This window comes from Ochotona princeps, chromosome 6 (assembly GCF_030435755.1).
Source record: "Ochotona princeps isolate mOchPri1 chromosome 6, mOchPri1.hap1, whole genome shotgun sequence".
NCBI lineage: Eukaryota > Metazoa > Chordata > Mammalia > Lagomorpha > Ochotonidae > Ochotona > Ochotona princeps.
The window spans coordinates 29,971,465-29,999,357 of record NC_080837.1 but is presented as its reverse complement, the minus strand read 5'-3'; the positions used below and the strand labels follow the sequence as shown (position 1 = coordinate 29,999,357).

The following is a 27,893-nucleotide window of genomic DNA, read 5'->3' as shown; positions in this document are numbered from 1 at the left end:
CAAGGTCTGTCCTTCACTGGGAAAAAGCCTCTCACCAAGCACAACCTAGTCTGTATCATGTCATCACCCCTGTGAGTTGTCCTAAGTGTCACAATCCCACAAGCCAGCCAATACCCACCGCCCCGGCACGCCCTGGAGCTGCATGTGCTGTGGCTGGATATGTCTGTACATCTTCAAAACCCATTTACAAAGACTAGGCATTGTCTGGAATCTGCTGCAACTATCAGCAGAGAAATTCCAATCTAGATAAAATTCACCAGGATCCAAAAGACAGAATGAGGAGGTAATAATGAAGTTAATATATTAAGCAACTAAGAGTGTTTTGGGAAGAAAAAAAAACACAATATGTTTACATTTAGTCAGATGTTTTCAGCTACAGTATGAAAGACTTCAAAGTGACCTGCTGAGGGCACAAGGGAGACTATTTAGATGTTTAGGAGTCATCCTGGGATCCACTGGGGCTGACCCAAAGACATGACAAACTCCATAACAAACTCATTTCACAAAAACACATGGTGGAGTCAGAAGACTAGAAGTTACTCGACTTCAGTTTCACATTGATTGAAAATAAAATTCCCAGACAACAAGACCCCCACCAGCAAGAACAGCAGCCCTCCCATTCACAGGGTGTCCCTAGAGGCCATCAGAGCATGGGGCCCCAAACTGGTGCTCAACCAATTGCTATTAAATGAACGAGCACTCAAAAGCCAGGGCACAGAATAGGCAAGCCACATCCCTGGTGGAATTGAATGGAAGAAGTGATGGAAGAAAAGGTTCCCCCAGAAGTGGCCTCCTAAAAGATACCCCAACATCTCTGCATGTGCCAGACCCTGGAATCTGTGTTACTATCGGGTGCGTGGGCCATTTGGAGCAATCAAGAAGGATGGCAGGAGGTGACAAGGCCTCTGACAGCCAACTTTCTTTAAAAGATTGGAAGTGAAAAGCTCATGCATTTCAGAAGCAAAGAAAATCTCATCACCCAATGGCACGACTTTGGAGGCCACAGCCAGTGAAATGATTCTAATGACGGGAATGGTAATTGTAAAATGTCCTCCCTCCCAGTTAAAAAATGTTCATTGTCTGTAGACTGATTTTTCTCAAAAATATGTTTTTTTTTTTTTTCGCTTGCCTCATTTACAAAGCATCGTCCTTAGAAAAACAGGCCTAAGAAAAAAAGCCAAAACAATATTGGAGTTGAACCTGTTACTCATCAGCCTGTTCCAATGAAAAACAAGGACTAGACAAGAGACAGTGCACCCTGCCAATCCCAAGTCCACGTCCAAGCCACTCTCACAGCCAGGTCCCAAGACCAGTAATCCCCCTGGCCATTCACTCCTGGGCTGGAACTAGATGCACAAGCGTTTCACTACTTGCAGGGGTCCAACTTCTGCTCTAGGACAGGTCTCTTGCAGTACACAATGTGACAAAGCAAGATCAACCTTCACTGGAATGCAGTTCTTTATAAAGTTAGTTCTGAATGAGGTGGTGTTAAACATAATTTTAGAAATTAAAAGATTTCAACTAATTGAGGCAGCTGGAAAGTATCTGAGAGAAGGAGTTCCTTTGTTATGCTCCATAGCCTCACACCTTCATGTCAACCATACCCTGAATTCTTGCTGGTAACTAGGTTTTTTAGATCTTCCCATCCCAATTCACTTGCTGACTGATGGATGACCCCTGAGATCATCTCAGACCTTCACATATTTCCCTTTTCCACATACTCTCAATTACATCAATTACAGCATTTCTATTAGATTTGTTAATACATTTCATTATTTTCCAGTGCAAAAACCCAGCCCCAGGAACCAGTATGGTGGTATGGTGGCTAAAGCTGTCTTCTGCAATACTAACATCCCATATAAGCAGCGATTCCTATCCCGGCTGCTCCACTTCCAATCCAGCTTCTGCTAATGGCCTGGGAAAAGCAGTTGGATATGGTTCAAGTGACTGGGCCCTTGCCACCCACATGGAAGGCCTGGATGCATTTCCTTTCTTGTGGCTTCAGCCTGACCTAGTCCTTGTCATGTGTCCATCTGGGGAGTAAACCAGTGGAAATAAGGTCATTGTCTCTCCATCTGATGCGCCCCCCCCACCAAAACTTTTCTGTGTAACTCTGAATTTTAAATAAGTCTTAAGGAAAAAAAAAATAACATCTTCATGCAGGTAGGGACCTCTCCTATCCATCATTTTACCTTTTCTTTCCAAATTAGCAAGCAATTAGATGATGTCATGCAACTAAGAGCAAGGAGGGAGGAAGGAATGGTTAAATTAAAAATGTACTAAATGTTCATAGAATATAATACATTTAATTAAGGAAAATAGCATCTTAAAAGTATGTAAAGCAAGAAAGGCTCTCAAAATCTAAGTTTTTTAAACAAAAAAGTACAATACATGGTCTCAATTGTGCAAATATTGAGATAGAATTACATATGGAAATTTTTATAATCTGAAAAATGCTTTCAGGATAGTAGAGGAATAAGAGCTTTATCTCTAAGTGTAAATTCCTGGGCCTGTCATTATGGCACAGTGGCTTAAGCTCCTGCTGCAACACTGGCATCACATAGCAAAGACCCAGTTGAGTCCCTGCTATTCTGCTCCCAAACCAGCTTCCTGTTAGTGAGCCTGAGAAGACAGCAGACAATGGCCCAAGTGCTGCCAGCCATGTAAGAAGACATTAGATGGGACCTGGGATGGGTGGGAGGCTGGGGGGGGGGGGGCTTCTCCCTTTGTTTCTCCCCTGACCCCAGATACAGAGGGGAAAAAGTGATGATATTAGCGTGGAAACAACTGTGTTACCCACTTTCCTGTAGCCCTTGACCCTTTGTACCCAATCAACTAAGTGAGATTATTAAAATAAATAAATAAACAAGCTACGATTATGGATATTATATTGAAAAAAAAAAAAGACAATGACATTAAATGGAGTTTCTGGCTCCTGACTTTGGCCTGGCCTACCCCTATCTGTTGTGAGAATTTAGAGAGTAATTCAGTCAATGAAAGATACCTCTCCATATGTTCGTCTGTCTCCCTCTTTATTTCTCTGTCACTTTGCATTTCAATTAAATAAGTATGCCTTTAAAAATGTAAATTCTTTGTTATATGAAACAGAGCTATTTTGTTCCTTAGACAAGAGTTGGTTAAGAAAATGGAAACTTTTGAAAGAGATACAAACAGGCTGTTCCTATGGGGACAGTATTCTTAGCATCATTCTATTCATTCATCTTACTGCTTTCAAAACATTACAACAGGGATAAATAACAAGGCAATGTCAGATTTTTAAACTGTTGCTGTGGAGACAGCTATTCTAGCACTTTCCAAAGTAGATTCTATATGACAGCTACGATATGGAATATAATGTGTGTAGCTTGGAAGGAAACAGTTCCATGCCAGACAACTATGGGAAATATCAAGTCCCACTGACTGTACAACACAATTTTTTTAAAAAAAATTATTTTGAAGGCAGAGAGACAGAGAGCTCCCATCCACTGATTCACTTCCCAGATGCCCCTGGTCTCCCACTTAGGTGGCAGATACCCAAGTACTTATGCCACCCCTTGTTGCCTTCCAAGGTATGCACTACCAGCTGGAGTCAGAAATGGAGCCAAGATTCACACAAAGGCACCTGATATGGAATGTCCCAAGCAGTGACTAAACAACTGAAACACCAACCACTGACAAAAAGATACCATTAGGGATACCAAGTTTGGCCAAACACGGAATCTACTATTCCCACAAAGTGAAGCTGCAAAGGACTCTACCCTCATTGAAGGAATAGTGCAGAAACAAATCTTCAGGAAGAAAGAGACTAACAGGAAGCCTACCTCTGCCAGTTCTGCACTAGCAAAAAGTAAGCAATGACTTTGGGGAATTGAAAAAGCCACAAAATATGCTTTCTGGAGTAGGGTTTCTTTAAGACACTGCTTTAGATATCCGCATCCCCCATTCATATTAGAATGCCAGGATCAAGTCCTAGTTCCCCTTCCAGTTCCAGTTTCCTGCTAACATCTACCTTAGGAGGCGGCAGGTGATAGCTCAAATACCTGGGTCCCTGCCAGCCACCCAGGAGACCCAAATAGGGATCAAGACCCTGGTTCTGATCTGAACCTACCTCAGCTGATATGGACACATTTGGGAAACAAAACAACACATGGAAGACTCCTCCTGTTTGTTAAGTAAATTGCAAATAAATGCATTTTTTAAAGCATTCAAAGAAATGCCAACTATTGATCTCCGCCTCAAGCCCATTGAATCAGCCATTCTGTGGAAGGTGCTCAATGAGTGAACCAGGTGATTTCCCTGCACACCAACATTGGATAACACTGGTCATCCCCAACTCACCAGCAAAGACATAAATGCAGAGGCTCGACCAGGATGGAGAGAGGATCCAAAATAAAAACTGTCTGATTAAGTAGAATTTCTAATGTAAAAGTCAATAAAATAGCAGTGAGACACTCAGAAAATAAACACAGAGAATGAAACATTTTGGAGACCTGATCATAGTCAGATGAAGTGTCATATATCTGAGTTCAAGCCTCAAATTCTCATGCCTTTGGAGCAATTTATTTTTCTCCCTTGCTGTTCTCGTATAGACTGTATATATCAGGGAAAAGACTGAAAACCTAGTTACTGAACACCAGATTGCTCAGTTTTATCAGATCCCAAATGCAAAACAGAAAACAACCTCAGTATAGAGGTGAGACATCATTGAACGTACTTTCAATTTCATGTTAAAGCTATGAAAACCAAAGACAATATGACAATGAACCTGCTTGCTTAAGCTTGGAGTGTCTACAAATATTACTAACCACTTCTCTGGATCCTAAGAGGTCTCAAAGGTCAAGCTCTCCCTTTAGAGTGCTGAGAGTCACTCTTCAGGCCAAATTTCAGTATTTTAAAAATGAAATCTCTCACAGAAACACTCCTCAGCAAACAATCTTGCATTATATGGAGGGCAAGTCACCAGGTAAGGAACACTTAGGTCACGTCACTGTTCTTGTCATTTTTCTGAGGGAAAGAAAGAATTGTGGACAATATAAACAGTCTCATCCTGTGTTTGCCCTGAAGCAACTAAGATGATTTCTATTTCTGAGTAGCAAAAAAAGAGATTCTGCTTTGCTCCAACTGTCAAAAGAATACGAAAAAAGAAAAAAATAATAACCTAGTAAATTTTTTTGTTATCTTATTTTTTTATTCCTAGTCAACTTTTCATTCTGGGAATATTATCCTTAAAAGTGAAAAATTAGGAATGGATACAGGTGTGTCACACTTTAAGAAATCTCAGCTTCCCAGAAGAAGGGAAAATGAACACAACATATTTTTTCTTATGAAAAAGGATCCACCAATCCTTCTTGGAACCTTAAAATGATATAAAATAGCAAAATTTAACTTATTCTCAATCTTTTCTCAAGTAAGATGGTTGAAAAATAGTTTCATGAAGCTATCATCAAAACCAATGTTATTGATGAAACTCAAAAGGAACTAGGAGCAATTGAAGAAATATGTAAGAAGGACAGTTCTTATCTCATTCTGCAGAACAATATTTTCCCTTTCTTGATGGTGGTGTTCAAAGTACGAATATCATAGCCATATTCAAATTTTCACTAAAAACTATTCTGTATTCATAAATTTATATAAACACAAAAATGATATATTTCCTAGTTGGTACCTGCAGTCAAAACTTTCCTGATATCCAAGATAAGGGGATAAATATCTATCTTTTAAAATGGATATGAACAGATATAAAATATAGAATCCCAACTTACTAATTTGCTCATTTTTCATACTTTTTTACCAGCTTTATCTTTAGATCAACTTTTAGCTGAACCTGCTGTCAAAACAGCTTTGATGTCAGGGTATCAGTTGCTTCTTCCTGACTAAAAACATACTGTAAGCTCAACACATTTAGTGTGTTAGGTAAGTTAACACCTCCCAATACTTCTTGTGTTTCTCAGACATCTGTTCTAAATGAAACCTGTACATCAAGCTTACCTGTCATTGTACCAAAACAGACCAATAAAAGCTAACAAAAGAGAACAAAACAAAAATAACACATATACATGAACAGCCAGAACTGACTGACTGCTTCTAAGAAATTAGCTAAATACATATTCTTCTAGGATTCAAAGCTCAAGTTAGTTATCAACCTCACAATAGTGTCACTTGCCTCCGCTGTAGAGGAATGTTTCATATTGATTAGTAAGTAGCCATAAAAAGTAAGTAACCATAAAAATAGTAAATATCCATAAAAGTGCTTTTTACCAACCTGGGCTGAGAAACCACAGAGGAAACCAAACCAGAAATGCACGAGTGTGAATGCAAAATTCTTATAGAAGAAATAATACAAGAATTTGCACATTCGTAAATAGGACCATCTTCCATGAACAAGCAGGAGCCTTTGGAGGTATCTGAACTGTGCAAAGGAATAGTCGCTGGCTAAGACCGCCTGTAACCCTTCTTGTCCACTGATGCCAACACCAATGTGAGCACCTAGAAAGGGAAGAAGGAACATCTCATTCCCGTAACAAAAACACAGCTCTTCTGGGGGAATTGTTTCTCTTTTATGCCATTGATTTATGGAAACCTTATAGTTGTACAAATGAGAAGTTTTCACACATATTATCCCATGAAACATGACAGATGTGTATCTCAGTTTTGTTAATGAGCAGTTCAATAACTTGCCCAAGTGTTCATCATTTCTAAGTATTAAAGATGTGGCTAAACCCCCTTATTACAAACAGAGATCTGGTGTTGCTTCATCCACACTGTAGTTACCCATTTCTCCACACAGCATAAAGCAACCAATGTCATTTCCTCACCAAAATACACACATGATTTAATTAAAGATACATGTTAATGATGGAATCCCTGGACCCAGATATTATCCTTTTTAGACTCACCATCAAAATGACATTTTCATTCACGCTCTATTATACAGTGGCAAATGCTCAAACAGACCATTGCATGAACACAACCTGCTCCAGTAAGTGAACCTCCCCTTACTTTTAATCATGCTGACATCATTGGCTCCATCGCCGATGGCCAGAGTGACAGCATTTCTGTGTGTCTTCACCAGCTCTACTACTTGGGCTTTCTGCAGTGGGGTGACTCGGCAGCAAACCACAGTCTTACACATGCAGGCGAGCTCTAGCAGATCATTCTTGACATCACTTTCTAGGGCATGGGCCTGGGTTAGTTTTTAAAAATGCAAAAAGAACAGGAAATGAGAGAAAATTCAGGAAGAAAATATCTTATTTGCTCACCAATTTCTCTCACTTACTTCAACAGGTCCTGGTTGATTCAAGGTCACACAAGCAACAAAAAACTACCAGAATGAACTTACCAGTGAACTTACACTGTGTACCCAGAAATTTTAAAAGGAAAATAAAAAGACATCCCTGCAAATATCCTTTCATACTTTATCACACTTTTTTGGTGAGATATAGTGAAATGTTGGAGAAAGATCGAGAAACCAGTAAGATTAGTGAAAGCAAAAGACAGAATGTGTCTGCCCCCTCAGCATGTATAGAACGAACCTGCGTGATAGTGATGGGCTTATTGCTTCCGTGCCAGTATTGTTTTGTGTAGTTACTATTTACTGTGGTGGTCGGTAACATGTGGGCAAGACAAATGGCAGGGGATCTGGGCATTGGCCCTTGCAAGATATAGTGACCAAAGCCAAGAAAGGCCTGGCCAAAGGGTTGCATACAACCCTGATTCAGACAAGTCCTGCAACCATGCCATGTTTGTTCAGATATGAGCACAAAAGAGTTCTGTGAAATGCCAAGAAACTGCAATTATTTGTCTAGAAATTATTTCATTGCACATTCTTTAAGAAACACAGTATGAGGAAAAAACAATCAGTATTGTTGAATGAATCTTCAGCAAGAGGCTCATGCCCGTCATATTGGAGCCCTTTCTACTATCACCTTTATTTTTAATCTTTATTTTCCTTGTTCCAATTGCTTGTTTCCCATGCTTTAATGGTTTCTTTTTCAGTTCTGCTCCTTTATACTTGCTGTCACTGCTACTTGAAAACCATTCCTCCAAGAGGTCTTCCCTGGTTTTTCCACACGGAACCAAGTGTGTCTGCCTCTATGCTCTCAAGGCACTCCATTGATTCCTTTCTTGGATCATAATATTATATGATTTCCTCTCTTGCTAGACAATAATTCTTAAGCATCATGTACAATTTGCATCCTTTTTCTCATACTCTAGCAATGTTCTTGGCAGGCTTAATAAATGTTAGTGGTATATATAGATGGGTGGTTGAATATAAAAATATAACTTGGGTAGAGAAAATTCTGACATCCAAGCCTGGATTGCCTAGAGAAAGCTGTAATGTGGCATTCTCAAGTAGAACTGCCTCTTCCAGAAAAGGCAGCACGTGACTGGGTGGGTGTCTTTCTCAGAATGACCCCCTTTTCTCTCATTATGGTCAATAAGAAACCTAGACTAACACCTATAGGGTAAAAGCCCAGTTACATTCTGGATTTAGCAAATGTGAATCAGGATTTGAAATGAAATTAAAAACAACTTCTGATCATTTTAGCAACTACATGGCCAATTCTCCCTAAATACATTTTTAAAAGGAATTTCTTGGGTTCGTGAGCTTGAGGCTTAGAAGCTGAGGGGGCCCTCGAAGAACAACTATCTTAGCTTTCTCTTACCAAACTCATAGACAGAACAGGGTAAGTTGTTACTGGAGCACACTAACCTCATCACTCATTGGCTTTCCTGAACCTGCAGATTAACCAAAGTCCAATTCATCAGGGACACTGTCCATACCTGTGGTCCCTGAGCCACCAGCTCTAAGGCCCACCTGACAGCCTCAGTGGCTGGCAGCTGCTGTTCATCTCTGTGAGGGAGAAGTTCGTGTCATCTGGACAAACTTTCAACAGAGCTTGGCCTGCAGCTGAGCTCTGTAACTTTCCATGGTGTAGAAGGCAACACATCATTATGTCTGGAATCCAGCTGGATAATGCTCTAAGCACTAAGAGCTAACAGACAGATGATCACATAGGGAAAAAGACAATACACTCCTATCCAACTTCTTTTGTCCTCTAAGAAACTGTCTACAAGAAGATACATTTATTTTCCAAACTCCAAAGTGAAAAACGATCATCAAAGCCAGAGAAAGATGTGAGATTAGTTCTTTGTGCATATAAATGATAGCTTCGCTGGAGTGCAATTGGCCCTTTTGTATTCTAAACTAGAAACTCAGAAGAGCGTTTTGATATTTGTCCAAGATTTGGAACCTGAACTACATTAAAAGCACAATACAAGTTTATTCTATTATGACAAAAAACAGATTTCCTAATCAAAGCAAATTGTTTGGCATTACTTTCAAATGCTGCTATTGAGAAAAAAAACCAGCAGAGGTATCTTAATGGCAATAATTTGGTGTGGTAATTGTATGAAGGTTAAGTTGTGCTCTGCAAATGACAAACATTAGCAAGAGCAATAATTACAATAGATCCATCCAGTCACATTATTTTAATTAAATAACAGTAAGCTGTGACACTCCCACTTAAACAAGCACTTAAACAACAAGGCTAAGCAGTCTAGAGTCATTTAGACAAGATTGATATTCTGTGAATTCAGTATTTTTTCCAGTCTCCTTTCCACTGTGGTTGTTCAAATAATATTGTATGAAACATATATTAGAAGTTTCCTTTCCTCTGCAAACAGGAAATCATCATGGATGCCCTATTTCTTCTAGTGTCATTTGTTTGGAAAACACAAAGGGCGGTCTCATTAGGACAGCACAAAAGAGATGATGATTGGGGTGAAAGAAAGGAAGGACAAAAGCCTTAAGCAAACTCACCAGACTGTGGCCATTGATGATTAAGGCATACTCTCCTGTTACAGTCTCATCTACAACGGAATTCAGCTCCTGCTGCTGTTTTTTTTCACAGTCTACCCGGCTATTGGAAACACTTCTGATTTGTCCAAATAAATTTTCCTTTGCTTTTCTTAAAGGAGAGGGGAAAAGTGAATCACACAGTGTACAGAGCATACCTATTAACTCCAACAAGAGACTGGCCTAGAGGTAAAATCATCTCATCACTGTTCAAACAGAATATGGCATGATATCCAGTTTCAGTAAGCAAGCTAGATAATTATCTGTAATATGGACATCCTCTTAAATGTCCAACTTCCAGAAACTCGAAGGGTAAACATAATGAAAGCAGAATCATCATGTACATCATGAATGACCTAAAAACTAAATCACCATCATGAGCTAGGTTTGCACTAGGAAATCACTTTTTTAAATGCATCTATTTATTTGAAAGGCAGAGTTACAGAAAGATTGTCCATCTGCTGGTTCACTCCCATAGATGGCTGCAACTGCCAGGGCTGGGTCAGACCAATGCCATGACCCTCTTCAGGGACTCACATATTGGTAGCAGGGGCCCAAACTCTTAGGCCATCTTAGCTGTTTTTCCCAAGCTATATGTAGAGAGCTAGATGGGAAATGGATCAGCTGGGACATGAACTGGTGCACATATGGGGTGCCAGCATCCCAAGTAGCGGCTTTACCCACTATACCACAGTACCCATGATCAGTAGGAGAACTTGATAGATTCTGTAGATAGGGCGGTCAGAGCTTCAAGGACTTTGGAGCCTAATCAGTCAGGCAATACTGCTAGATAGTAGAAAGAAAAACTAAAGACAATTGATAAAATCTTATAGGAATTCATGCTAAGTAAGTATATAAAATATGTTTGTTAATGTGAAATACAATGTAATATGATCTGGATAAAAACAACAGTCCTGCAAGAAACATTTTCAATGTTAATTTATTTATTTGAAGGCAAAATTAGAGGGAGAAACATACAGCTCTTCCACTGAGCTATTCCCAAATGTCACAATGGCCAGTCAGGCCGGGTCAACACAAGGAGCCCTTGTGTTGTGTTCTACCACTCCCTGAAGAGTGGTAGAAACCCAAGAAGTGGGGTCATCCCCTGCTGATTTCTCAGGCGTTTTAGCAGGGAGTTCAACAGGAAGTGGGGGCAGCCAGGATTCAAACTGAGATTCCAATATGGAATGCTGGCATTGAACGTGATGGCTCAACCCACTGTACAACACTGGCTCCAAAACACATGCTTCATAAAGTTGGATACTACAATTATTAGTACTAACCGAATTGGCATAATTACTGTAGTGGAATAATTTAAGGAAAATTTGTATTCAGCAACTCAGACAGTGGAATAAATCTGAGAAAAACTGGAGACACTGAAGTGCCCAGCTTGCTTGCAAATGGAAACTCTCCCCATGCTCTAGCTCTAATGAGCTGAACAATGCTACCCTACGTCAGCCCATCCATCTCTGCTGTGTGAGAGGAAGCTCGCCTGCTGATGAAACACCCTTAGAAGTGGTATTTAACCGTTCCCTTCAAAATGCAAAGATGATGACTTTAAAGGAAGAGTAATTTCCTTTCCAAAGACCTCCTGTCTTGCCCTGTGGAGGGGGGAGGTGACTAGCTTTGAATCAACATGGGGCAAGCTGCAGTGTCAATTGCAGCTTCAAGGACAACCAAGAAGCTGCTCGGCAGGTCACCCTTGAAGCTGAGTCCCCACACTACCCCTAACATCTTCTGTCATAAATAGCATCCAGGAGGAAATTGGCAATGGGAGATAGACCAGATAATGAATGTTTTATCTTACTGGAAAATTACATGGTTCTCCCATAGGGTCCTATGATATAGAAAACATTGATTAAAATGGTCTATTGTAGGGGATTGGCATCATGGTGGAGTGGATTAAAGGTTCACCTGTCGTGGTGGTATCCCATAATACAGTGCCAGTTCGAGTCCCAGCTGCTCTCCTTCTGATCCAGCTCCCTGCTGAGGTAGCTGGGAAGCTAGTGGAGAATATCCCAAGAACTTGGAGCTCTACCACCTTTGGAAGACCAAGATGAAGTTCTGTCTGACCTAGCACCAACGGTCTTACCTTTTGGGGAATGAAACAGAGAAAAAAAATGTGTTTATCTTCTTCTCTCCCTCTCTTTCTGCCACTGTCTTTCAAATAAATAACTTTTCCTTCACAGAAAGACAGGATTTTTACACTGAAGCTCCTCAGAGAATGACCTCTGTCCCAAAACAACTTAGTCCTCAGCCTGCTGATTATTTAAAGCTGCAGTCCTAATTGTTTGCATTCTAAATTTTAAAACAAAGAACAAAACCCAAAATGTTACCTATCTTCTGGCTCAACATCTCCTTCTGCTGTCCAGGACCAAAATCACAGGCCACATTTAGAAACCCACAGGTCACATGGCCCTGGCCCCAGGGATGATAACATAGACATAGCACGCATTTTGCAGAATCCAAAAATAATACTATTCATCAAGTCAGAATGCCACGTGTGAAATGTAGGCAGTAATGAACAGGGGAGGGGGGATGGAGGTGGAACAGCCATAAAAATGGTCTTGTTTCAAGTAGGAGGGTGGGGTATCTTTAGCAGATAGCCATGTCATGAAATGTCCCACTCCATCCCTAGAACACATGGTGCTATGGCATGAAGAATGTCCGAGGCACACGTTCCTTAGAAATTGGCAGTCCTCTAACAGCACTGCAGAGCCCATCGATTGAGTTGTTAGAGAGTACGATGGTGGAAAGATCTCCTGAGGTTTCCTTTTAAGTTAAGTCCTCACTTGCTGTATAAATGACTCAATCTCTGTTTTCTCCCCAGAGAATGAAAACATTCCAAAGAAGGGTGAAGTTCATGAAAGTGCTGGCTGCAATTCTATTTACTTAGGACTTTTTTCCCTTAAACTGTCTTCCTAACATCTGACAATGAACCCTTTTCCAGATAATGACAGTTTTTCCGGCCCTGCTTAAATTCCCACTGATCTCTCCACACAGGCCAAGGTCTCCTTGCCAGACTGGGTTCTCACGTTTTCAGACCTTTTGCCCATGCTCCATAGCTGCCCTTGCTTTATATTTCTGGAACTTAGCTCCTCGAACACCAGCTGGTTCTCACAAAAAAAACAATTTATTAGGAGAGGAGGGGGAAAGCTATGCCTAATTCCTTGCAATGAATATGCACTATACATTTTTGCAGGGAGAACACATGATGTTTAACCACAGAATACAAATAACAAATGCTAAAACAAAAGAGTGCCTGTGCTTTTCCAAGCTTAGTCATGAAGGGGACTTTATAACAGCGCTGGCATCCAGAAATGCATTAATACTTGAGGTGACCATGGCATGCACAGTCCCATGCCACCACAAACACAGCAAAGCACAGTGAGGTCCCTGCCAGCTTGCACACAGTCCATCAAGAAGAAAAGAGATGGCAGGAGAAAGGGTCACTGTCAGTTCTCTTAAGGCCCTCTACCTATGTTCAGCTGCTAAAAGAGTGTGTTCGGTGATAGACTAAAACCCTTACACTAAACTTAAAAGATCATCTGTGCTTTGAAACCAGAGCTAGACCTTTGAGATGATTGTGTTTCCTTTTTTGTCTACTAAACCACTGCACCTTATGTTTACTGAAAAGAAAATATTACTTCATAGGTATATTGGTGGGATACACCCTATCATCAGTGGTCTAATCAGATGGAGAACATGAATTTTCCAGCAATGGAACATGTACTGAAGACCAAAAAAAGGAAACACAAGATGAGTTTTCTTGTTAGACTAAGCACAAATATATTCTCAGTCTTTTTCTTTTGGGCAGAAGACATAGGTCCTGGTAAAATGCAATCAACACAATCATCTGAGAAACCGTAACAACGTTGAATTGTAGAATTCTGGCTATACCCTTAATACCTAAGCAGCTGTGCCAGCAAAATCAACCCAGAACTCAAATTGTCTAAAACCGTTTCAAGACTGAATTTGAAACAAGCCGTATGTATGATATGCGTAAAAATTACATATCGATGTTTATGACATAAACTAAACACATTTGACAGGTTTAAATGTAAGCATTTAGGTCATTTCCTTCCAATAGCTACTTCTTTTGATACGCTTTAGTTTTTTTCGCCATGAACTCACACTGAACTTGAAAGCATAACACGAGAGAGCAGAATGGTGCAAATTTATGATTTCAGTATTTCATCCCCATAGCAGATTTATAATGAAACAAGACTAGCCATATACAGAACACCTTTGAGCAATAGATTTTGTGGATCCTCTATCTTACTCCAACCCTAATGTTAAACCACTAAATGGATGTATTCTGTAAATACAGCAATTCCTCTTATGTAGATTTTTTTTTTTTAGGAATATCACTTCTGTCTTAGACTTTAGGAAAGGAGTCACAGCCTGATCTACCAGTCAGTTGAAGAAGGTAGTCTCAAGGGTGCTGAAATATCAATTCTAACAGGAAAAATCTTTTCTCCCAAATATTTGTCTTCCATTAAAAATATATATATAATATGTGTATTATATACAATATACATATATATCACACAATATATACATATTTATATTATATATCATGCATAACATATAGTATATTATATAATGTATTATATTATACATTATAAATACATTATATATTATAAGTATAGATTACGCATAATTATATAATTGTATATAATCATATATAACATAATATATTATAGATAATTTGTGGGCACAGCTCAGTAGCCTAGCAGCTAAATGCTCACCCTGCACATGCCAGAATTCCATATGGGCACTGGTTCATATCCCAGAGGCCCCACTTTCCTTTCAGCTGCCTACTTGTGGTCTGGGAAAGCAGTCAAGGATGGCCCAAAGCCTTCAGACCCTGCACCCATGTGGGAGACCTGGAGGAAACTCCTGGCTCCTGGCTTCTGATCAGCTCAGCTCCAGTCATTACAGCTACCTGGGAAGCAAACCAGTGGCCAGAGACGTTCCTCTCTGTCTCTCCGCCTCTCTGTGAATCTTTCTATTAAAAATAAATAAATCTTTTTTTTAAAAGATAATTCAAAATTCCTTTTCTAATAGCAAAAGCATTACATGAACAGGACTATGCAGACAATACAAAGAGCCATAAGAAAGAAATGATCTGGGCCCGGCGGCGTGGCCTAGCAGCTAAAGTCCTCGCCTTGAACGTGCCGGGATCCCATATGGGAGCCAGTTCTAATCCCGGCAGCTACACTTCCCATCCAGCTCCCTGCTTGTGGCCTGGGAAAGCAGTTGAGGACAGCCCAAAGCCTTGGGACCCTGCACCCATGTGGGAGACCTGAAAGAAACTCCTGGTTTCCAGCTTTGGATCAGCGCAGCACCGGCCCATTGCGCTCACTTGGGGAGTGAATCATCAGACGGAAGATTTTCCTCTCTGTCTCTCCTCCTCTCTGTATATCTGACTTTGTAACAAAATAAATAAATCTTTAAAAAATAAAGAAAGAAATGATCCACAATACTGTTGCCCATAGATAATCACTATATCCCTCAAAATTTGACATGTAGGAAGACAGATGCAAAGACTCACGTATGTGTGTAGGGATTTCACATGTACCTTACTTACAAAAAAAAAAGGGACCATTCTATGCATGAGGTTTTATAGCCTCATTCTCATTTAATAAATCTACCAGGAACATTTCTCATGCCATCATTACTTTCACTGACTCATGTAATATTCCATTACATGCTTATTTATAAGCTACAGTATTAACAATATCCATATGGCTGAGTATTTGAACTGTTTCTAATTTCCTAAAGTTCTAATTGATACAGAAATAACTATTTCTTTATATACAGTCTATTTTCTTAGAGAAATTTCTAGAATATTGAGTCAAATATTCATATATGTAATTTTGAGGTATATGAGTAATTTGCCCTCTAGAGAATGCCTATCCATTTATACTACTGACAGTGTCATAATAATTCACATATCTCCACATTTCTTTCCTAAAATGATAGTTACATCTTTATTTAGCCAGCCAAATGTAGCTGAACAAAGTCTGGAGGCAGTGCCTGAAGCAACCCTCTCCAACGAGAAAGATGCCTTGCCTTTGAGGGATCGTCAAAGCCCAACACAGAACAGAGGGGAGACTCAAACTCTTGCTTTTTCAACAGTGAACGGTTGAATCCTGTAACAGCATCATCACTCTGAACTGCAGCCTTTTGAGATTTCCCTGATCAGGCTTTATGAGAAGGAAAGTTTCTTCAAGTCTCCAAAACTAATCCTTAAGGGACTCACAGCCTAAAATATTTCCAAAATAGGAACAGCAGAAAGACTAGACTTTTTTTTCCATTTTCAACCCTAACCTAGGGGAGATTGTGAGGAACTTAAAACCAGCAGGTAGCTATATCTATATATTGATAAATCAATATATCTATCTATATGTATGTATATCATGGCCTACACCTTAGATTGACAGTGGGTGCATGTAATAAGATCCTCAAATATGTTTTGGGAATTTAATTATCTAACCAGGGTACAATGCCATAGAGGAAGGTCGAGGAAAAGCATTTCAGCAACCTGGAACTGGTCACGTAAGAACCCAAGTCTATTCCGAGAGAACGTGAACAGCAGCACGGTCCCACCCTCTTCTGTTTCCCCACAAGGACGCGAAAGTCAGCTAAGAGGGAGAGCCAGCAACCCAAAGACATCAGACACCAGACGGACACCCACAAGCTGGAAGCCCCAGGTGGTAGCAGGGGAGATGCTGATCAGCAATGACAAGTGGGGCAACTGGACATCCCCAATTGGAACTCAACTGAAATTGTGTAACTTAATTTTCTGCCATCTGGAAGAGAAGGGGATCCAATTCAGTTTTAGAAAACTGGAAGGGTTCCTGCCCTTGCACACCTAACAGTATTTTGGGCTACTTCTTTTTGCCCCCAATCCAATTCCAAGTTCTATCCACTCTACCTCCAAAAAACTGTCCTGGCTCTTTACTTTCCCACTGTTGCACACTCAGTGTCGTTACTGGGAAAAATTTAATGAAATAGTTCTTGGTGGTAGCCAAACCAGTGGATGAAGGGAAGATGGAGAGAGGAAGTAGCAAAGAAATGAGGAAGATAAAAAGGAATCTCACCAGATAGCTATATTTAAGTTCCTGTTTCATACAATCTCCAAATTAAAGAAAAATACCTATCAGATCAATGTCTATCTCTCCATGTTTCAGAAGAGAAAGGCTAAATGGGAGAAACTAAAATTAACTAATGAGATTAATTAAGATGCCTCAACAACTGCACTTTTTAGATTATTATTGTAAAAATAAATCAAAGGCATGTTTTCTGGGACCACATGGCAAGTGAGCAGGGACACAGGCTTGCAGAGCCTGGGCTGCCTGTGTTCAAGTCCCTACTAAACCACTCACTGCTTGCACAAGCTACTTAGCCTCTGCACAGCATTTTTTAAAGTTCTGGGGAAATAATTTCTCAGATTGTTAAATGTCCTTCTATAAGCACAGTAACAGAAAAAAATAACAAAATGCATTGATATTAAGAAATTTCTCAAAATGAGAAGTTTATCTGTCATTATCTCCAGTTATAGCACTTAAATAATTTCTGGTGCTTTATAGCAACTAAACCAATTTTACAGTAGTCTATATCTAAATTTATATCCACGTGTAATCCTAATTATATCAAACTACCTACTTACTGAAAGACTCTTTTCCTTCTTTGTATGCTATCTACTCCAGCTGTGGGTCCAAATTTATCTCATCATGAACTACTAGATGCTCATTAAAATAAATTCCCACGCACTATTCTCTGAAGTCTTCATTTGCACGTCAGAATAAAGCAAGGGAATTTGTATTTTTAAGATTTATTTATGTATTTATTTCAAAGGCAGAAAGACACACAGAAAGAGACCCTAAAACAGGTCATTTGCTCCCCACAATGTCCAGGGTTAGATTAGGCTGAGACCAGGACCCAGGAACTCCAGCCAAGCCTCCTAGGTGAATGGCAGGAACTCAAGTACTTACGTCTTCATCCTTCGCCTCCTAGGCTCCTTACAGGGAGTTATACTGGAAGCAGAGAGGAATCAGGATTCAAACCGCTAACTGGGACATGGGACACAAGTGTTTGGTGCAGTAGCTTGACCCACTGTGCCAAACACCCACCCCTACGAAACTGATAGTTCTATCAAGTGCCATCAGTGGTACTTGTCATTCATCGCCACAAGAGAGAGCAGGTACTCACCACTGCACAATTTTAAAGGACAGCCTAACATCAATCATTTGAAACTCTGTTCTAAAAATGCCTGGCAGGGTAGGGCGTGTGGTTGTTCGATCCTAGCAATCAGGACACTTTTTTCTCCCAAACTAAAATCACATGATAACTATTTAGGCTCATGTGAGATATAGATTCCTAGGTGAACCAGTGAACTAGTGGATGGGACCTTTCTCTCCTTCAACCCTCCCTATTCCTGCAAAATAAAATTTTAGAATCTTTTTTTGAAAAATATACTTGGGAAGTGTTGGAAACCTGAAGACAATGTTTAATCACTGATGTTAAACTTATCTTTGTCACCAAAATGAATGGGAGTTTAGGAAACAAGAAGAACTCTATCAACTTAGGCCCTTAGGAATCTAGCATAATTTTCCATTTTCTCTGCTACCTGATCTTCCTCTCTCTACCCCTTGGCTTCCTTCCCATCCTTTCCTCCTTTCATGCTTTCTTCAATAGTTACCTGAGTTCTTCTCTCACTTCTGTTTCAGTGTTTCCTGATATCACAAACACATCATTCATGTCATCAGTCAGCATATTGCAGGCATAACCGACGTTAATTGCCGTTTCTGATACAAAATAAAGCTTATTTCAGTTACTCAAGGATACAGATATATTTTTCATAAAAGTTTTGAGGTCATAGCAGTATTTCTTGATAGCCTCTTTAATGTCAGAAGAGCATAATGAATGATAAAATACAAATGACTTCAAATAACATACAGGGACCTAATTCCATAATCAAGTTCACCATTTGATCAACACATGGAGTAGCACTGTCTATGAATTTCCTTGTCCAGTTTGAAAAGAAATTACAATTCTGATATTAGCACTTTTGAAAATTCTGTAAGATCTTGTATTATGATGACAGGTATATGTATAAAACTTTTGACCAGAAGATCCAAAGACTGTCTTTAGTGAGCCAAAATATTAAACTTAGCTAAAATGAAGTTATGATATAGTAGGAAAACTGAAAAAGCAAGATATAGTTGGATAACAAAAATGCTCTGTGAAAATTGATACAATTTTCCCACATTCAACACTGCTATTTTTTTCATTAACTAATAGAAATTTGGAAATTTAGTAAGGTCTCCAAACCAACTAGGATGACTCTAATAGAAAATTGGAAAAGTCCATGATACTGGCAGTCAATCCTTTGATAGAAATGGAGCCAGGGATAGCTAGGTAACTCCTTCCATTTTTAAAACACCTATTTGACTTTTTCAAGTGCTACTGAATCTTCAGACTATAATTCATTACTTTTGTCCTTCATAAAGGCAGCTAATTCATAAAAAGCTTAGCACATTTTATGTACAAACCAGGGAAAGTTTAGCATATTTTATGTATAAACTACGGGAAATGAAGCTAACTGTGGTAAATTCATAATGGTTGGTAACAATTTAATAACCATACCTGATCAACATCTAACAACTTTGTAGACTCTACTAATGATATACCAAAAGGTTCAACTCTACTATTTCTATTTTATAATCAATTATTTTGATTAAAATTTTAAAGACTGGCTTATTACATCTTCAAATCTTTAAAGTTTCCAGCAAAACCCAGTAGACATATTCTTAAATATATTAGATATATACCAATATCTTAAATATTAGTATTTAATAGCTAATTAAGTTTAATAATTAATAGCTAATTAAATATTTGCAGTTGACTGAGAAAAGTTTAAAATCACTTTTAACCATTCCTGTCAGCAATGAACCCAAAATATATTGATTCCCTTTTCTTAACATATGCAATGTTCTTAACATGAATTTTTCTCTGATGAGTTAGAATTTTCCATCCCTGGAAGTGGGTGAATTCTCACTGTATCATTACATGGGGAGACCTGGAATTCAGCCAGACTGTACTGGTACAGCTGTGGTCGTTGTTAAAAATACCAAAATATTTCCCATTTTTGAGAAACAGCTGCATGCTTGAACTTCCCTAAAGCCTCAAATCTCCAAATATTCCATACCTCAAGAAGCCGTGAGGGTAACCCAAAGTCTCCAAAGTTCTTTTGCAGTCTCAATGTTTGTGTTGGTTAGGGGCAGTGCTCATTGGAACCCACGTTAAATATTTTAGTATCATTGTTAATGTCAATTGTATTTGACGGCTATTGGATTGAAACTCAAGTGACCCCAGTATAGGATATTGAAGGCATCTTGTTACCTTGCTTTTGTTTGCTTATCTTTAAAAAGCAGATTGGTATTCTTGCTTGTCTTTCAATATTCTCCTATGTAATGGGCAAGACAGATATCTAATTGAGGTTTCTGGTTAATAAGAATTTGTCATAGAAGTCATCTCTCCCTTTTTCCACAGCATCATCATCTTCCATTTCCAAATTACCTTGTTTATCTCCTGTTAAGATCCATATCTTAATATTGGCTAGTGACAAACTTGTAACTGTTTCAATAATACCGTCTTGTAACTTGTCTTCTACAGCAGTGGCACCTAGTAGCTTCATTAAAAAATGGAGAAAGTTTTGTGTTAATGAGTACAAACAACATACTTAATGTCAGTGGCTTGGCGTTCAGTCACAAAGCTTCGAGGTCAGGGAACATGAACTGGAGATAGGAATTATTGCCATCAATACAGCAAATTTTCTACTTTTGAAGAAGTAGATTGGAAATATCCCATAGGAAGTTTCTAGATCAAACCAACTGAATGGCAGGGGTCTGGGGAATTAGAATTTACATGACAGGGTTGCTAAGCTTAAGGAAGACACTAGCATAAATTGTCAGAAGTCATGTGGACATCCAGAGCTCCCCAGCTCCCTACCCCATGTGCATCAATAATAGAGGGGTCCAGGGGAAAGCCCTCACCTCCTGCTCAGGAAGCTCACCACAAAACAGTAAAGATTTTTCTCCTACACTATCAGCAGAGGCCATAAACTAAAAATGAAGGCTCCAAGGAGCATCTTCCATGTGGCAATGAACGTGGCATCATCCCTGGTGCCTCACAGCATGGCCACTGGAGCTTCGGGAAGAATGATTTCTAAAACAGGCCACATTCTGGACAGTACACATACCAGTAGACTCTCATGATCCAAGATAGCTTAGAACTATGGCCCCGCTCTGCTTAGCAAGCTTCCTCATTCCAAAACAACGAAGTACAGGGGCTAGCACTATGGCACAGTGAGTTAAGCCACCACCTGTGATGTCAACATTCCATATTGGAGTGTCTTTTCAAGTCCTGGCTTCCCCACTTCTGACTCAGCTCCCTGCTAAGGCCTTGCGCTCAAGTGAGAATTCTGGGCTCCTAGCTGCAGCCTGGCCCGGTCCCAGCTAATAATGAACAAGTGGATGAAAGATTTTCTCTCACTCTCTATATACACATACATACCTCCATCAACCTGCCTTCAAATAAATAAAACATCTTTACAAAGAAAAAAATGACATAGAACAAGGTGAGAAAAAAGAAAACCTATAGCATCTAAGACGTCTCAAAGACAGTCTACTGTCTTTTATTCCAAGTGCATAAGCCCTTGCTGATCGAAACCTCTTATGTCACTAGAATCATACAAAGCGAACACAAAGTCAAAATACAGAGCATGATTACATGTTTGAAGGAATAATACCTGCCATCCTCAAAATGATCTAGCTGGGGGCATATTCCTATGCTCAGTCTCCAAACACACACTGTCCTTCCTGCAGACATGAACTCATACCATCAGATCTCTTTCGATTTCTTCATACAGCCCAGCAATCCATTCATCCCTCTCATTTGCTGAAGCATTTGCATCTTCCAGCATCTTCTGCCATTCTTTAAAGTATTGGTCATCTAGATCTCTATAGGCAATAGCCAAGGTTCGAAGGCCTTCCCCTGCAAATTCCTGCCAGGGAAGACATAGACTTAGACACCTTTGTTTCTTGTTTCTAAATAACAAGCACAGCAACAACGCATAATTTTTTACACAGATTCATTTCACCACAAGAGGGCTGCTTGTCCATCCTAACTTTCTACCTCCTCAGAAACGTCAGCTGCCATGCATGTGCTTTGTCTTTGATTTCTAGGAAGTGAAAACATTCAGAGGAGCTAGCCTTCCCTCTGCAGGCGGCTGAATTCCCATTGAACTGTCCTAGCTGAGAGGTGATGAGCAACACTCATGCCTAGAGACAGCCATTGGAAGCACATATACATGCGGTCCCCAACCTATCATTTCCTGGGAGAGCATTCCAGGCCATGAGAGGAGCAACATTTCTTGGCTGTCAGCTTTCACTGATGAGGAAAGGATGTTTACAGGAGCCACTACACTCAACCCAAAGCCAAGGGGCTCTCATGGAACTGCAGCATGATTCTCACTACCCTGGGAACACAAGGATTCCTCATAAAGTTTGTGGAAACATGCATATGATGAGCAAAGCTATGTATGGCTTTTCAAATTGTTGCACCAAATAAAGTTTATATTTTAATTCCATTTCCCTGAACTTTTTGAAGCACGTTCATAGATCCATGCTTATAATTCACTGAGTCTTACTTTGGTACAAACTTGATAACTTCCAAAATAAAAGGCCAAAAGTCAATAATATATGAACAAGGGCCAGTGTTGTGGTGCAGTGTGTTGAGCTGCTGCATGTGCAGTAACATGCTCAGCTGCTCCCTTTTCACTTTTCATGATACTGTTCCATTGGCTCAGGGCTTTCTCCTCCCACCTTCCACATTCTCCTACTCCCTAGTTTACCCTTTATTATTACAATGACAGAGACCTTCAGCAACAGTCACAAGTCCATCATTCTATTATTTACATGTGCAATGACATTGTAAGGATAGACAATGGTAAAACTTCCAACATCCTATTGTCAAGATATATTTCATTTTGAGTCCAACTTTTATTTGGAAGTAGAGATACATACTTCAGTTTATCTTCACTTTCCAGTATGCTAATCTCCAGAATACAGTTCCTCTAAGTGAATATGTGTGTATACATGTTTACCTATGCATCTGTTGATCTTGTATTTTGTAGGAAGGTTGTTTAAATCAGAGAACATGATATTTGTCCTTTGGGGATTGGCTTATTTAACGAAGCCTAACGGTCTCCAGTTGCAACCATTTTGTTGTAAATTGTAAGATTTTATTCTTTTTAATGGCTAAGTAGTATTCCATAGAGTAGATGTACCACAGTTTCTCTATCCATTTCTCTTTTGTTGGGCATCAGGGTTCATTACATGTATTCACTACTGTAGATTTCTCAGCTGCTCCACTTCTAATCCAGCTGCCTATTAATGCACTTGGAAAGGCAAGGCAATGGAAGATGGTCCAAATATTTGGGTCCCTATCATCCATGTGGGAGACCCAGATGGAATTCCAGACTCCTTGCTTCTACTTGATCTACCTTGATCACTGTGGCTATTTGGGAAAATGAACTATTGGATAACTGTCTTTCAAATAAGTATATAAATCCTAATAAATAAATAAATACTTCAATTAGCTGCTTAATAGTTATTAAGCATGTTATTGACAGTAAACCTTTGAGGCAAACAGGGAGGAAAGGAATTAAAGCTAATGTGAGTGGTTGCAGGCTAAAGTCAAGACTGAGTTTTATATTTCATTCTAGACTTCAGTGGAACTATTATCTTACTACATTATTCTTTACAATTTTTTAATTGCTTAGAAACAGACATGAAACGGTCAGCGGGGATGCGCTTATACTTCACTGGGTGGGACACAAAGATTAGTTACTCCTCACTAGGGTATTGAAGATTTCTCTGCACACGCCTCCTAAAACTGTTCACCTAAACTGTTGACATATGTATAGTTAGAGTTATAGAGTTAGACTACCTGAAAAACAGCCAGGTTCAGCAAAATTATGCTTCAATGCCATAAACTGCTAAATACTAAAATTAAAATAGACACGAGACAGCTGAATAGTAATCTATACCATTTTAAGGTGTATAGAACCCGGTTGTATATAAACTAATAATTGAAATGTCAATGTAGAAGTCACAGAATGTGGTTCAGAACTTGCATTCTTTTTTTTTCTTTTAACATATTGGTTACTCAATACCATGTCAACTAATTCCATAACATTATAAATTGTTACTGATGTTATGTCGGGGCTTTTAATTGATCGGGATGATACTCTGCTGGCTCTACCTTCAGACCAGAGATGGTCTCCCCAAGAAACCGTTGAACTTATCTGGACAATAAGATGCTGGACTTTATGCTTGGTAAATGGTTGTGATGAAAGAATCTCAACTGAATTTGAACTGTGATAATGCCACAAGGTGAAGGAATCCACCATTGGGGGAGGGTTTGTGGAGGGGTGGGGGGAATCCCAGTGCCTATAAAACTGTGTCACATAATACAATGTAATCAATAAAAAATTTTTAATTGCTTAAAATTTAAACAATATAATCATTATCAAGTAAAGTTAGTTTAGGAAAGTCTACTTTCTTAGAAATGGTGGTCTATGGAATTAGCATTTAATAAGAAGTCAATTTGATTGGGAAACCTAGTCCTTTCTTTAGTGTCTCAGTAAACTGACATTTTAATACAATTTCCTGTTTCATCCTTCTCACAGGAGAAAATATAGGAAACATGAAGTTACTAAATGTCTCACACAGCCACAATAGCTGAAAATGTGTAGATTACTTTGGGGAGGTGCTAAAAACCTCCTACTTTGCCTGTGCCTCCAGTGGTCACCTTGGGGCCTCTGAGCTGTAAGCCAAGTGGTTTTAGAACCATTTCTGCTCCTTTGGGTATCGTTACTGAGAATGTCATCTTTGTTGTGTTTTGGCTTAGATTATAGATACAGGCTTACGTTCAGGCAAAAATTAAACCATGGCACACCCCAATCAGATAAATAGAAACTCAGTGCATACTGTGATGATGTGGCTTAGCCCTGAGAGACTATGAGAAAACGGATCCCAATTTATCTCATAGGCAATTGGTAGCACTTTGGATATTGCAATGACATTGTACAAGCCCTCCATTGCAAGACCACCACTGGGCCCCTTCTCATCTGACAATCTAGTTACTGTCTTCTAATGATCTTTTGTCCTCTTAATTTGTACAAACGTCTCATTGCCTTTAACTTGAAGCCCCACTGGGCATTAGCAGGGCCCTCCTCTCTGTTCTGCAAAACAGTGATCGATTCTAAGATGACATTATAAAAGGGGACAGATGATTTAAGTTATTTAATTAGTGCATGAAACACAAGCTGGATCCTAAATGTACATTTGAGTAAGGTCTTTTCCTGTCATTAAACAATTCAAAATCAGTTAATTAACTACAAATCTCACACCTAAGAATTAAGAGGCCAAAATAAATAAATGAAACAAAGGGCAAATCAAATTGATATTACCTAAAAACATTAACATTTAGGGATCATAAATGTACAAAAACCAAACTGGGCTTCTTATACTTTAGTCTGAAAGGACAGCATGTGAAAACCCTGGGCTTTGGTGTTTGAGTAACGACAAAAATCAAATACTTATGATTCCAATGTTGTTTTCATAAAAAAATTTAAAAACATGCTGGCCTTCTGGAAGAGATTAAAAGAAAATCAAGAATGCTCTATTGGAAAGACAAAAACAATAGCTATGTTTGTAACCAATATTACTGAGCCATCATTTTAAAACTTAAAGGCAGACAGATTTATTTTTTTACTTTTGTTTTTTACAGATTCAGGGAATGCTTTGTATTAAACATAGGACCTCACAAAGAATGTGAATCCTCCATAAGTTTTTAAAGGAAAAACCAATGAGAAAATGAGCGCTTTGACTGGTTTCCCTTTAGAGTTCACATGGGGTTAAGTGAGTGCAGACAAATATTAGATACCCCCTTGAATTTCAGATTTATACCAAGTAATGTTTGAATTAATCCACTGACTCATATTCTTTTGAAAAAGAAGAAAGCAGGAAAGTCTGCCTGAGATCACCCCCGTTCCCTTCAGAAAACTTCGGAAACAAACTTCGCTGGTCTCAGAATGCAGCAGTTTACTGTCCTAAGGGACACAAAGGAGTTATAATTTATGATATGAATTAAAGGGCCCTGAGGGGAGAAAGTGGATGCCAAAGACTGTTTTTCCCTACCTATTTTAACACAACCCTAAACTACTCCCTGGGTATAAATGTAAGAGATTTCCAAACATACCAGAAGGCAAGGAAAAACAATTCTCTGTTTCCTCCTCCCAGAGCTAATGCATTCTCCCCACCAGAACAGCATAAAGCTGCAAGGGAGTTAGAGCAGGTGTCAACAGGTGGTCCCAAAGCAACCCTGCGCCCAGCCCTGGCTGCAGTGCCATCATTCATATTCTGTGGCTACTTCTCAGCCACTGAGTGCTAATGTGCCTGTGCGGACACTGACTACACTCCCACCAGGGCAGGGGCCAGCATGCCATGTGCCAGCCTGCAGACATGCCTGGCACAATTTCCTCTGGAACCGCTCTCCAGATGCTTTGTTTCAGAAGTCAGATCCCTTATCTAATATCTTTTAAAACAAGACTTAACCATAGGAAATGGCAAAGGGGCCACTGTGCTAACCCTAAGACCAAGACACTTACACTGATGTGATCTGACGTCAAAGACCGAAGGTCTTCATTGAAAGGAAGGAGTTTCTCAAACAGGATAATATCTGCTCCTTTGGAATAAAGCTTTATCTGTCCTTCTGGGTTTCGAACTGAAAAGAAAAGTTTGCAAAAGCTTAATATAACCAACAGAATTCCTCAAAATACAGTTCTTGCATGACTTAGGAAATTTGGCATGGCCATATCTTCGCCAATACTGTCTTTGGAATGATGCACTTACCTATGTGGCTTGCTTCACTTTGTTCACACTATGTTAACTTACACATATTCATCTGCTATAATCCTCTGTTCTTATTTCCCAAACCCAAACAAAGGCTTTTACTCTCGTGTATGAATTTCTTTCTTAATTTTTTTGACCTTCTGTTTCTAAGGGATTGATACATTTAAAGCAGTTCTTCAGTATCATGAGAACTGAGAACTTTGAAAGCTCCTGGTGTGAAATTCTAGACCTCTGCTCAAGTTAATGTCATGGTTATGCCAAATCATCTCTATGATGGATTCTAGCCATTCAAAGTCATGGCTTGCACAGTTCTTGGCCTTTGCTGATTTATTTCTTCACTCCTTTGAAAACTCTCTTCATTCTTGGATCACAAGCCTGACCACAAGCACATCTCACAGGAGGCTTTCAGAGAATAAAGTTTCTATTACCTTCCCCCTAGAATTCTCTTTTAACTGGATGGTGTTTTTAACTTGCCCCTCAAGTTTGGGAATGACCTGGACTCCCCTCACCCCTACCAAGTGCTTTCTCAAACCATATAACACAGTCTATCCATGTGAGCTTGGTCTTACAGGTTGACTCATGACAGAAAAATCTTTTGAATGATGAAGTGCATGAATCCATGGGCATGACTCTGTGTGTGTGTGTGTGTGTGTGTGTGTGTGTGTGTGTGTGTGTGTGTGTATGTGTGTGTGTGTGTGTGTGTGTGTATTTTCCTAGAAACTGCCTGCAATATAAAACAACTACCTGGATCACATTGGCATGATCTGAGCACTCTGATACTCAGTCAAGCTGAAACAATTATATGCTTTCCACCCAATTAGACCATTTCCTTCCCCCAAAACAATGTCTCAAAGTAGATGGACAGAAACCTGCATACCTATCAATTTAATGGCATACCAAGTTTAGAACTTAACAGAATATAAATATCAACATAATCAATAGATTACTTTCTCCTCTAACTGCAACCAACACTAAACCTATTCTAGTTTGCTCCTGGCCTTGAAGAGTTCTAACTTTTAGCAGTGAGCTTTGTCTAGATCTTG

The 27,893-nt window shown here is 39.4% G+C and overlaps 1 protein-coding gene across 1 annotated transcript in view; it reads right to left on the bottom strand.

The window, feature by feature from the left end:
* ATP8B4 (ATPase phospholipid transporting 8B4 (putative)) overlaps positions 1-27,893 on the bottom strand; it is a 254,776-nt gene that overhangs the window by 27,110 nt on the left and 199,773 nt on the right. The window contains exons 17-23 of the mRNA XM_058665877.1: positions 26,607-26,722; positions 21,771-21,935; positions 20,450-20,561; positions 18,570-18,675; positions 9,824-9,971; positions 7,000-7,183; positions 6,263-6,486 (exon numbers count right to left, since the gene is read on the bottom strand). Of these exons, the coding sequence (XP_058521860.1) occupies positions 6,263-6,486; positions 7,000-7,183; positions 9,824-9,971; positions 18,570-18,675; positions 20,450-20,561; positions 21,771-21,935; positions 26,607-26,722 (1,055 nt within the window). The remainder of the gene's footprint in view (positions 1-6,262; positions 6,487-6,999; positions 7,184-9,823; positions 9,972-18,569; positions 18,676-20,449; positions 20,562-21,770; positions 21,936-26,606; positions 26,723-27,893) is intronic.